The 12,787-nt window shown below is 40.7% G+C and overlaps 2 protein-coding genes across 2 annotated transcripts in view; both read right to left on the minus strand.

The window, feature by feature from the left end:
• Nucleotides 1–12,787, minus strand: part of LOC146486377 (SCO-spondin-like) — a 50,615-nt gene that overhangs the window by 21,247 nt on the left and 16,581 nt on the right. The window contains exons 12-16 of the mRNA XM_085100431.1: nucleotides 12,584–12,760; nucleotides 11,732–11,908; nucleotides 10,583–10,759; nucleotides 9,511–9,687; nucleotides 8,348–8,524 (exon numbers count right to left, since the gene is read on the minus strand). Of these exons, the coding sequence (XP_084956557.1) occupies nucleotides 8,348–8,524; nucleotides 9,511–9,687; nucleotides 10,583–10,759; nucleotides 11,732–11,908; nucleotides 12,584–12,760 (885 nt within the window). The remainder of the gene's footprint in view (nucleotides 1–8,347; nucleotides 8,525–9,510; nucleotides 9,688–10,582; nucleotides 10,760–11,731; nucleotides 11,909–12,583; nucleotides 12,761–12,787) is intronic.
• On the minus strand, nucleotides 3,886–6,102 carry LOC146486378 (uncharacterized). The gene is made up of 2 exons (XM_085100639.1): nucleotides 5,406–6,102; nucleotides 3,886–5,369 (listed from the first exon to the last, which is right to left on the minus strand). The coding sequence occupies exon 2, from the start codon at nucleotides 5,189–5,191 to the stop codon at nucleotides 4,400–4,402; it is 792 nt and encodes a 263-aa protein (XP_084956765.1). The 5' UTR covers nucleotides 5,192–5,369; nucleotides 5,406–6,102; the 3' UTR covers nucleotides 3,886–4,399.

Below are 12,787 nucleotides of genomic sequence, written 5' to 3' on the forward strand. Positions count from 1 at the left end.
AAGTAATATTGCTGGGCGGTACATAGACCACTTGCCTAGTCCCAGACTAATTAGTAGACAAATAATAAAAAATAAATACAATTTTCTACAGCACTTTTCCATGGCAATGATCAAAGCGCTTTACATGAAAAATATGACAACTAAATGAAAAAAAAATCGGCATATCGCAAACGAAAGCAATATACAGACTAACATAACACCAAGACTCACGAGACGCTGAAAGAACTTGGACCATAACTACGAACGTTTTCTATTGTTCTATCATGTTTTTGTCATAACTTACCGCAAACTTTTTTCTTAACATTGCGCAGTTCCGCTGTCAGCTGATCAAATCCTTCAACGGCAAGCACAGACCCCTTTTCACCAGCTATATCACGCAGAATTGTTTTGTCGACCTTTTTTCCGATCCCTACTGCCACGGTATACAAATCAGCGACCTGCACAACAAAACAAAACAGTAAGCAGGTAATTCTATGGATATGTAAAGAACTAGCACGTGATATGTTAAAAGCAAACCCTCTGCCCAAAGCAATCCACACGATTAAAAGTTGACCTTGTGGTCTCTGAGAAACCTGTTACATGTAACCCAAAGAAGGACTTGCATCATCTAAGGAAGATTAGTGATACTGTTATGCAAAATTTCCCCTCTAAATTATAACATTATAAGTTATCAAGATGAATTTAACCAGGAGCGACATTCTCGTCGTGGTTAAGTTAACCTGGCGATGAACTGAGCCATAAGCATTTACTGTGACCTGCTGCTAATTCAGTGAAGTCAACTTCACAGCACTTCACGAAATACCGAGGGTGACAGAAACATCTCAGCACATTCCAGAACCATCTGAAGGTTTTCTAACATTTCTTAAGACTGGCCTAAGATTTGCGAAAACGACTCACATTTTCGAGGACGTTTAAAGATTACGCGAAGAATACGCCTGATGGCTTATTTGTCTTTGTTGTGTTATTGCGAAGATATAACTGGGACATTTTTCAAAGACTAGAAATGAGTATCCAAAATCTACTGAGATTTCCGTCACACAATTACTTTACTACTCAGTTCTGTTCTAAATCGTTGAAACGGGTTTTAGAAATGGTTGTCAGTCTTGTTATTGTCTTCTCTTGTTGTTACCGTTGTTGCTTTTCCTTTTTAGTAGTAGTAGTAGTAGTAGTAGTAGTAGTAGTAGTAGTATTAGTAGTAGTAGTAGTAGCAGCAGCAGCAGCAGCAGCAGCAGTAATAGTAGTAGTAGTAGTAGTAGTAGTAGTAGTAGTAATAGTTGTTGTTGTTGTTGTTGTTGTTGTTGTTGTTGTTGTTGTTGTTGTTGTTGTTGTTGTTGTAAGTGTAATACAGAAAGTATTATATAAGAAAGCATCTATAGAAAAGGGTTACAAAGGTCACTTGTCCTTAAGGTCAATATATAATAGACCGTTTGCATCACAAACAAAACATGGCGAGCCGTGGACAGTGCCGGTGACAGCCAGTTCCATGAGGTTTTAATATCAATGTAGAACGCTGGCCATCGAGGTACATGTATATCTTTACGAGGTAGCATCTAAAATAAAAGTGAAGTGAAGTCCTCGTCGTGACGACAATTTTTCAGTCCGCAGGAGAAATCAAAGTACCGAAGGCGAATCCAAGCCTGAGGAAATAGCTCAGCTACAACAGGCCAAGAATCAAGTAGAACCCTTTGGTTGGTCACCAAGTTGAACAGGAAGAAATGAAGTTAGCAATATATTACCCTAACTAAATGTTTGTGAAAATATACCAAATCCCCTTAATTTGTGACCAAAGGACGTATTTCGCAATCACAACCCCGACAAGTAGCTTCTTTCTTTCGCAGCATGTGAGTCATTACCGTCGTTCCGCAAGCGATTCTGTCTGGCATTCTATCTTCTGGAATATCGACAATAATCCTCTGTAAACCAAACGATTTGAGGACTTTAGACAGTCCACATTATATAAATCGATAAGGGGAATAGTTTCTAAAGAACCTGCAGTGCTGCGTCGGTTGGGAGTGAAACAAATGTTTCGGTTTATCAACAGAGTTAATAAGGTAATTTGGCCACCGTGAGGAGATTCAAGTGCGGACGTTTCAAGTGGTAGCCCTTCGTCAGGACGAGTCTATCAAACAAAGGAAAAATAAGAACTGAAAGAAAGAATATATCGAAAACAGTGGTAAGACGAACTTGAGGAAACGCGAAAACAGCTGCAAACAAAAGCTTAAAATTATGACTTTTAAGCACCGGGGTCTGCCTGGGCCCGAAAACCATAGCAGTTGCTCTTCATAGGGTTGGAGCATCGAGCTTTAACGGCTACCATAACGGCTACCAGACATTTTTGGGAGTGTGACGGCACAACGCAAATGAGCAATTATAAAGTAGTAAAGTTTAAATTATATTAAGCTCTTTAAAACATGGTACAATTAATTTATTCAATACCTTAGGGTCCTTATGAAACTCAGCAGCAAACTCCGCGAAAGGTCTTGGTTGATTCGTTGGTTTTCCGTCCGTTAGGAAGATCATAATGTTAGGCTTATCCGGTCTGTCCCCTCCTTGCGGCGAAAACAGGTTGTCCCGAGCTGCTTTCATACCTAAGTCAGTTCGTGTTTGATACGCCAAGGCTTTACTTATCCTTGAAATCCTCTCCTTCACTTGAGCTTCGTTTTCATTATCTACGTCTTGGAACGTGAACTCAGTATAGGCTTTTTTGTTGAAAGTCACCACACCAAAATGATCTTGGTCTGGAGACTGGTCGAACGAGTCCACCAGTTTGCCCAGAAAATTTATCGCAGTTACCATGTGTTTGTTTGTTACGCTCATTGATTTGTCAAGAACAATGCCAATGTCAAGGCCTCCTTTACACGGAGGCGCTAAAGAAAATCAAAGTAACAATTAATCTTTTGTTTCCTTTATCTGTTTGTTTATAGATACGGTAGCACCGAATGTTTCTTTGTTAATTGAACTTTGAAAGTTATTTCCAGTTTTGTTCTACTTAATTTTGGGTTTGCTTTCCTGGGTTTTGCGATTGTCAGGTACGTATTCTTTTGTTTCCCTTGGGTTGACTGGCCTAAGCTGTATCAATTGTTAAAAGAAATCAGGCTCTGGTACTGGCCACAAAAGTGTTCATTGTTTCCCCTAATGGTTCATATTTTACTTATTTCATCGACTTACGGCATTCATTTGTGTTGCATTCCTGTGTCTCATCTGCTGGTCCTAGTTCACTGCAATCCTTTCCACCATGCTCTGGAGAGGGGTTTGTACATGTCCTTGTTCGCGTCTGTGAACCTCCTCCACAAGTCGCACTGCACTCAGACCACTCGCTCCATTTGGTGTAATTTCCGTCGATTGCTGAGAAAGGAAGATTTATATTCCATAAAGAAAATTTGAATGAATCAAATGAAATAAAGGTGCAGTGAAGCGTAGTGTATGGTAAAGCGGTTGTGGTATAGTTTAACGTAGTGTGGTGTGGTATGCTGTAGTTTAGTGAAGTCAGGTGTGGCATGGTATCATTACGTGTAGTGCGGTGGGGCGGTGTAGTTAAGTGTAGTTACGTGTAGTGTGGTGTGGTGTGGTGTGGTGTGGTGTGGTGTGGTGTGGTGTGGTGTGGTGTGGTGTGGTGTGGTGTGGTGTGGTGTGGTGTTGATACAAACGAGGCATGAGTGAGGCCATCTTGAATACAACAACTTTTATTCTGAGCTCCCGTGCCCCATGGTCAGCGACGTAATAACAAACTCAAGACATGAATACATAACATCCCCCTTTCTCTTACAAAAGAAAATAATAATAATAATAATAATAATAATAATAATAATAATAATAATAAAGAGAAAAAGCAAACAGTAACAATATCAATGTCCAGAGCTAATGTACCAGCTCAGATAAAAGAGTGTCTTCAAAATGTGAGGAGTTCCTTACAAGTCCAATTTTACTGGTGGCCTTACTTCCCAGCCAAACAGTGCCACATAGGGACTTTTTTCTGCTTCTCTTGAGTGCCCGCTTGGGACGGTGAGTCTCTTGTTGAGTCCTTCTGGCTGTGCACAGGGCTCCGCTCCCTTTTGGAGTTCTGGGACGGCCGCTCCCATTGTAGTGTCGTCGCAGGGACTTGACTTGCTGTTTCAGCATTTGGTGCTGGCGCTGGATCCGGGTTGACACTTGATTGCCGCGCACGATACCCCATGTAGGACTTTGGGCTGTCCTTTCTCAGGTTACACCGGAGCCGCCGCTCTCCGGTGTCCACTGTATATGACCGAGGTGATGTGTGTTGCTCTTCTACGGTTACGGCTTTCCACTCTTTGGATCCTGGATTTGGCTTGATTCTAACGTGGTTCCCTGGTTTCAGCGGAGGTATCCACTTTTTGCGTGGGACATGTACTACAGGCTTTGCGGTGGGATCGATTTTGATTTAATACTTTCCCGGCATCACTCCTGATGCATTTTCCAGCTCTGGGTGCTGATCGAGAAGCTCTTGTACACTTGTATCCAACTTTTGCACTTGCTTGATCAAATTGAGATCTTGACACCTTTCCTGAGAGTATAAGTTTCTGTTTGTTGTCGATGATATAAACTTCACATTTATCACTCTGTCCTTGTGTCTCACGGAGAGGATGACATGGCCTACTGGCGTTATTCGGTGCTGACTGTATGACACGAGTATCTTGCTGGTTGGATTTATTGGAGTGTTTGGTGCTAATTCTTGGAGTTCACTGGCGCTTAAAACGCTTGCATATGCTCCGGTATCAAGTTGGTATCGCAGGGTCTTGGACCCTGCTTGCGCACTTTCTAGATATTCGTCAGTTTCGCTCCTCGCCCATTTGTCGTTAACACTATTCACCTCGAGATATGACAGCTGTAGTAGATGCATATCTTGGCCTTGGTCTTCTTCGTTGTTCCTACAATAATCTTGATCAATTGTATTGACTCTTCCTGCTGGACTACTGCAGACACTTGCAAAATGCCCCACCTTGTCACACCGTCTACAGGGATAATTTTTCGCGTGACCCTTTTCTTGGGGTCTGTGGCTGTTGTACCCACACCATGTGCGCTTTTGGGACTTCCCACTGCCGTCTCCTCTGTTCAGTTGCTTTGGCTTTCTTCGCTTGCCGGGTTGTCCCTTTTTGTCTACAAGTGCATTTACTTCAACTCTCGGATCTTCTACTGCCATTACTTGTATCCCATCTTTGGTAGATTCGAACATGGCACCCTATATCTATGGCTGTATTCAAGGTCAGGTTTTTACTTTTTTCTAGGCAGCGCTGTCTCACATGGTCATCCAGGGATTTGCAGGCAATTGCGTTACGGATTAGCTTATCTGTCTCAGTTATATCCAGGCCTCTTGCAAAGAGTTTAAAGTCAGTGACTAACCTATCAAATGACTTTCCCTGTTGCTTCCGTCGTCGATTAAATTTAACCGCTGCCATAAAAGGATTCTTTTTGGCCTCGAGGTGAGCTTTGAACTTCCCAGCAACTCTTTCTAACACATCTCTCTCGCCAACAGTCTGGATATATTCTCGTGACCCAGTTTATAAGGATCCCCATTGCAAAGTGGGGTAGATTTCACGGCCCTTGTCGCCAACGAGGCTCATTAAGTTGCAGATCTTTTCTTTCTCAGTGCATTTGCCGAGTGGTCCCCCAAATGTGAATTCACAATGTTGATAAAATCATTTCCACTCTTTACTCAGGTCTGAAGCCTCCCAGTTCATAACCGACCAGTTGTTAGTTGAATTCGTGTATTTTTCTGCCATTTCGAAGTGGTTTTCTTTCTCTTAAAGTCGATTAAGACGTTAAAAATCTCACTACTTTGACACCATGTTACATTCGAGGCATGAGCAACTTACGGCGTCTTGAATACAACAACTTTTATTTTCAGCTGCCATGTCCCATGGTCAGCGGCATAATAACAAACTCGAAACATGAACACATAACAGGTGTAGCTTAGTGAAGTCTGGTGTGGTATGGCGTAGTTACGTGTAGTCTGGTGTGGTGAAGTTAAGTGTAGTGTGGTGTGGTTTGGTGGTGTTAAGTGTGGTTGTGTGTGGTGGTGTTAAGTGTGGTTGTGTGTGGTGGTGTAGAGTGGGACTCCTCAAATCCACGACAAAAGAAGCATAGCAAGCTAATTTAAAACTTACGGCAGGTGTCTGTATTACATTCTTGTGTCTCACTAGCTGGTCCCAGTTCACTGCAGTCCTTTCCACCATGCTCTGGAGATGGGTTGGTACATGTCCTTGTTCTTGTTTGAGAACCTCCTCCACAAGTCGCACTGCACTCAGACCACTCAGTCCATTCAGTGTAGTTACCATCGATTGCTGAGAAAATGAGAGTGAGACAGTTGTTAGTGCTATACTTGCGGTGTAAGATACCGACTTTGTTGTTGTTAAAATCAATGCTCAGCTAACCCTGACTACAAGTGCCTCCATGGTGAGTCGCCATCGTACCCTAATCGCAGAGTTTAGGTATGCCCATCAAATTCATAGCTATAAACGTTAAATAGAAGAAAGATCCTTGCATTTGGTACGCAACTTAAGCAGTTGCAAAAAGCCTGAAAAAATTCAGGCTTGAACGGGATTCGAACCCATGACCTCTGCGATGCCGGTGCAGTGCTGTACCAACTGAGCTATCAAGCCAACTGGAAGCTGGTCATATTGTCATACTGCTTAAGTTGCCAGGATCTTTCTGCTATTTAATTTTTCATACGCAGTTCAAAACATATTTTTCATATATCCATATTCAACACCAAATGTCATGATCTGCTACTACTGCCTCTTGCAAAAACTAATAAATATCAGAGGAGTTTTAAAATAAATGGTGTTCGCGCAAACAATGCTTTGCCTCGAAACATCAGGCAAATAAAGAAGCTTAACAAACGTCACTGAAAAGTTTTTTTTTTTCAACGTTACCATGCTCCCACCGATAGCGTAACTCACTGCTCAGTATATAAAGCACGTACAATCCTTGATTCGCTCTGACGAAGGGCAAAAGGCTGGTCAGTTTTCACTGGGACATGAGCATAGGCATAAGAATAAAGATAAACAAGGATAGACGCACGCGCAAGAAACCACTCTTTGACGGAGTTCCCGATCAGCACCCCTGGATTTTAAGCAAGATGGCGGACGAAACGATTGACTGCTTTGTGCTTATGCTTATGTCGGCCCCGTTCTCATTAGTGAAAGCAGCGCCATAAAAATTAGCACAACAACAAAGTTCCTAGTCTCCTGCTTATGCTTACGCTTATGGTTATGGTTATGCTTATGGTTATGCTTATGCTTATGCTTATGCTTATGCTTATGCTTATGCTTATGCTTATGCTTATGCTTATGCTTATGCTTATGCTTATGCTTATGCTTATGCTTATGCTTATGCTTATGCTTATGCTTATGCTTATGCTTATGCTTATGCTTATGCTTATGCTTATGCTTATGCCTATGCCTATGCTTATGCTTATGCTTATGCTTATGCTTATGTCCTAGTGGAAACAAGGCTTAACAGTCGAAACGTCTGCACTCGAATCCCTTTACGGTGGCGAAATTTACGACGGAATTTTCTTCAAGAATAGAGAAAGAGAAAAAATTCTGATCAATATTGCTCACCTATACGTCTTGAAGCTTACCGCGAGTCATGACATATGTTCGTAAAAGATTCCGTTCACAATAAATGTTTATTGCAGTTTTTAGTTTTTAGTGGGCAACAGCATCCTCTATAAGTAAGACTTTAAAGAGAACATTAAGGCGCATGGAAAACTACTTAAAACTTACGGCAAGGGTTTTTGTTACATTCCTGTGTCTCATCTGCTGGTCCCAGTTCACTGCAGTTCTTTCCACCATGCTCTGGAGGGGGGTTGGTACATGTCCTTGTTCTTGTTTGGGAACCCCCACCACAGGTCGAACTGCACTCAGACCATTCGCTCCATTTGGTGTAATTACCATCGATCGCTGAGAATGTAAGAATATGCGTCAAACGGTGTTGCTTAATAAGAATTGTGTTTAAGAAGATATATAAACCCCCTTGGGAAGTAATTACAAATTTAACGGCACGGCTTAGCTCGAATTTTTTAAGAAGATATGAAAAATATCTCGGCCAGTTATTACAAACTTTAAAGAAACACTTAACCTAGAAGTTCTTATTCGGGTGATAATTTGAGGCTACAATAGTGTTATTGCTAATGCAGTTCGCTTTTTCATGGAGAAAGACAAACAAGTTATCATTGTACCAAGGATTGTTTAAAGTCTTTGCGCGAACACGGGAAGGTCTCTGCAAGTTCAAGTTCAAGTTAAAACTCACCACAGTGGTCTATATTACATTCCTGAGAAGAAAAGAAGAAAAGTTCAAAGTGTATGGAAAACTAATGAAAACTCACGGCAGGGGTTTGAGTTGCATTCCTGTGTCTCATCTCCTGGTCCCAGTTCAGTGCAGTTCTTTCCACCGTACTTTGGAGGGGGGCTGGTACATGTCCTTGTTCTTGTCTGTGAACCTCCTCCACAAGTCGCACTGCATTCAGACCACTCGCTCCATTTGGTGTAATTACCATCGATCTCTGAGAATATACAAGTTTGCGTCAGCAAACTTTGATTTACGTTGTAGTTTGATTACAGTTGTTTTTAAGAAGAAGTTGAAACTCCCTGAGATACCTTTTAAGAACTTTTTAAAGTAACATTGAACTAATAATTTCCTATTAAGTCGTTTATTGTAGAGTTCACAACACAATGTCACTGGCAATATAATTCACATGCGATTTCTGCACGTACAATACATACCGTTGCTGAAATTCCTGCCAACCGAATTCCAAATACTTATGATATTAAAATAGATTAAAACAAAGCCAAGATATAATAAAAATCTCCCCACTCGAATGAAGTTAATTCGAGGGAGCTTTAACTTCAAAAAACAGGGAATTCTTTGTTGTTGTTCATAAATAATAAGCCTTGTTGTTTTTCATATGATCGTTTTTCCCACACAAAAAAAAACTTCTCAACACCCAAGAGAAAGAAGAGGTAAAAAGTGGTGAGTTTCTTTTTAAATATCGTTTTGAAATACCTAACGAAAACGATTTTATGTGAAAGAAATGTGATGTTATGTTTTAAACCTGTTAAATAAATGATAGAGGTATTTTTCAGTCAGAGGGTTTTCTTAGTATCAGCCGTTTCTCGTTGACTGAAGGCAGCCTCTATCATTTATTTACCAGGCCTAAAACCTAATCTCACAGTATAAAGCGGTATAAAGGATGTTTGTTACATGAACCTAGTTAAATGGCCTAGCTCCCATGAATCTGCTATAGATCAGTGGTAGAGCATCCGTACCAGCAATCGGAGGATCATACGTTCGAGCACTGTTGGGAGAACTCGGTTTTCTTTTCATAGTATGCATACTATAACTCTATCACGTAAACAATTTGGTTCACAAAAACAGGTTTTAACTTTGAGCAGTTGCAAAGCATCCTTTAGTGGACATCGTCAAAGTTCATAACGCCCTTAACAAGAATTTTAAAGCAAGTGCGTATAAAACTGACTGATCAAAACTCACCACAGGGGTTTGTATTACATTCCTGTGTCTCATCTGCTGGTCCCAGTTCACTACAGTTCTTTCCACCGTACTGTGGCGCCGGGTTGGTGCAATTCCTTGTTCGTGTTTGGGAACCCCCTCCACAAGTCACACTGCATTCAGACCACTCGCTCCATTTCGTGTAATTGCCATCGATCGCTGAGAATGAACGAATATGCGTCAGACAACATTAAATGATACTGTAGTTTAATAAGAATTACGTTTAAGATATAACAGCCCAGTTGGGCCAGTAATTACAAATTTACCCGTGCAGTTTACAGTCAACTCGCTCTAAGCGGACACCTCTCTAAGGCGAACACCTCTTTAAGGCGGACAGTAAATTTAGTCCCTGCCGAATTTCACTTGTTTCTCTGTAACTGAACTCTCTCTAAGGCGGACATCTCTCTAAGGCGGACAACGGACACTTTTTTCCAACATGTTGGTTCGAAAAACCTCTCAAGGCGGACACCGAATGTTTTAGAAATTTTATAACAGGTCCAAAATTCCAAAAAAAAAAAAAAATAGCGCAATCTGATATAAGTGGTTGTAAAATATACCGGACCTAAAGGGAGCAAGAGGTGAAAATAGAGGAACATTTTGAATTGATAATAAGTTAAGTTTGCCTTATTTACATAACTACTTTTACAAGACAACTGAAATCATATTCGCAACGAACACGCGAAGGTCGCTAAACATGTAGGACAAGTAGTCAAATAGTCTCAAAAACCCCCAGTCCAACCCCTGGCCCTCTCGGGTGGCTTAGCTTCTAAGCCCGGCGAAACTGTTTCCACTGTTGGACATGCTAACACGTACTGTAAAGTAAAATACTGTAAAGAAATATAGAATGAGGAAAAGGAAACAATTAATCTTGCGTCTTTAAAGTTAAGCGGTCTTATAAAGTGGTAGCAAGTGTTTCTGTAAATATGAAACGCAAAGGACAGTTCACATTTATAGGTTTAACTTTGACCAGACATATATAAATGGACAAAATCAAGGCATTCTCCAGTTTCTTAAAGAGAAGTTCAAGGTATATGGAAAACTACTGAAAACTAACGGCAGGGATCGGAGTTGCATTCCTGTGTCTCATCTGCTGGTCCCAGTTCAGTGCAGTTCTTTCCACCATATTTTGGAGGCGGGTTGGTACATGTCCTTGTTCTTGTTTGTGAACCTCCTCCGCAAGTCGCACTGCATTCAGACCACTCGCTCCATTTGGTGTAATTACCATCGATCTCTGAGAATACACAAGTATGCGTCCACAAACTTTGATTAACGGTGTACTTTAATTGAAACTCCCTGAGATAGTTGTTAAGAACGTTTTATAGCAACATTTAACCGAGAAATTCCTATTAAGTAGTTTATTATAGAGTTCGCAACGCGGTGTCACTGCCAATACAATTCACTACGATTTCTGCAGGTAGAATACATACCCTTGCTGAAACATCCTGCCAACAGAATTCCAAAAATTTATGATAGTAAAAGAAATTACAACTGACAAAGCCAAGATGTTTTAATAATCTCCACACCCAAACGAGAGTTTAATTTCGGGAAGCTGTAACTCTAAAAGACAGGGGATTTTTTTTAGTTCATAAATGAGAAGGCTTGTTGTTTTTTCACATGATCTTTTTTCCGACAAAAATAAACTTAAATTCTCAACACCTAAGAGAATGAAGGGGTAAAGAGTGGAGAGTTTCTTTTTAAATATGGCTTTGAAATATGTCACGTAAACGATTTATGTAAAAGAAATGTGATGTTATATTTTAAGCCTATTAAATAAATGATAGACGTATTTTTCAGTAAGACTTTTTTCTTTTTTTTTCTCGCGTATGCCCTTCCCAACTGACTGAAGGCAACCTCTATCGTTTATTTACCAGGCCTAACATAATATCACAGTTTAAAGGATGTTTGTCACATGGACCTCGTTAAATAGCCTAGCTCTCCTAAATCTCCTATAGCCCAGTGGCAGAGCATCCGTGGCAGTAATCGGAGGATCGTATAACCGATTCCTGTTGGGAGAACTCAGGCTTCTTACTGACTGAAAAAAATAGCTCACAATAACTCTATCACATAAAAGTTAGTTTACAGAAACGAGTTTCAACTTTGAGCAGTTGACAAAGCTTCCTTTAGTGGACATCGTCAAAGTTCGTAACGCTTTTAACAAGAATTTTAAAGTCAGTACGTATAAAAGTAACTGATCATAACTCACCACAGGGGTTTGTGTTACATTCCTGTGTCTCATCTGATGGTCCTAGTTCACTGCAGTTCTTTCCACCGTACTGTGGCGCTGGGTTGGTACAATTCCTTGTTCGTGTTTGGGAACCCCCTCCACAACTCACACTGCATTCAGACCACTCACTCCATTTGGTGTAATTGCCATCGATCGCTGAGAATGTATCAATATGCGTCAGACAACTTTGAACGATGGTGTGGTTTAATCAAAATTGCGTTTAAGAACATATAGCAACCAATTTGGGCCAGTAAGTACAAATTTAATTATAACGGTGCAGTTTATACAACATACGAAAAATATCTGGTAAGTTATTACAAAGTAGTCTCTTTAAAGAAACGATGAACATATAATTTTCCTATCCGGGTGTTGATTTCACTGGTTGCTTATACAGTTCGTATTGCTACGGAGATAGACAAACAAGTTGTCATTGTACCTAGTAATGTTTGAAGTCTGCACCACTGGAAGGGGAGTTTAATTCGAGGGAGCATCAGGTCGAAATAGAGGAAAATTTTGAATTGATAAATAGTTAAGTTTGCCTTATTTACATGACTACTTTTCCAAGACAAGGGAAATCATATTCGCAAAGAACACGCGAAGGTCGCTAAACATGTAGGACATGCCTACGTGTACTGCAAAGTAAAGAAACGCAAAGAAGTATAGAATGAGGAGACGGGAACAATTAATCTTCCGTCTTTTAGGTTTAGCGGTCTTGCAAAGTGGTAGCAAGTGTTCCTGTAAATATGCACAAAATATGAACAAAATCAAGGTATTCTCAAGTCCCTACAGAGAACTTCAAAGTGTATGGAAAACAGACTACTGAAAACTCACGGCAAGCATCTGAGTTGCATTCCTGTGTCTCATCTGCTGGTCCCAGTTCACTGCAGTTCTTTCCACCGTACTGTGGTGTGGGGTTGGTACATGTTCTTTTTCGTGTTTGAGAACCCCCTCCACAAGTCGCACTGCACTCAGACCACTCACTCCATTTGGTGTAATTACCATCAATCGCTGAGAATGTATCAATATGCGTCAGAA

The sequence above is a fragment of the Pavona decussata genome, unplaced genomic scaffold, assembly GCF_977016875.1.
Source record: "Pavona decussata unplaced genomic scaffold, jaPavDecu1.1 SCAFFOLD_21, whole genome shotgun sequence".
Classification (NCBI taxonomy): Eukaryota; Metazoa; Cnidaria; class Anthozoa; order Scleractinia; family Agariciidae; genus Pavona; species Pavona decussata.

Bases quoted from the DNA above. Each gene is read 5' to 3' on its own strand.
- LOC146486378 (XM_085100639.1), bottom strand. From the start codon at position 5,191: ATGTTCGAATCTACCAAAGATGGGATACAAGTAATGGCAGTAGAAGAT.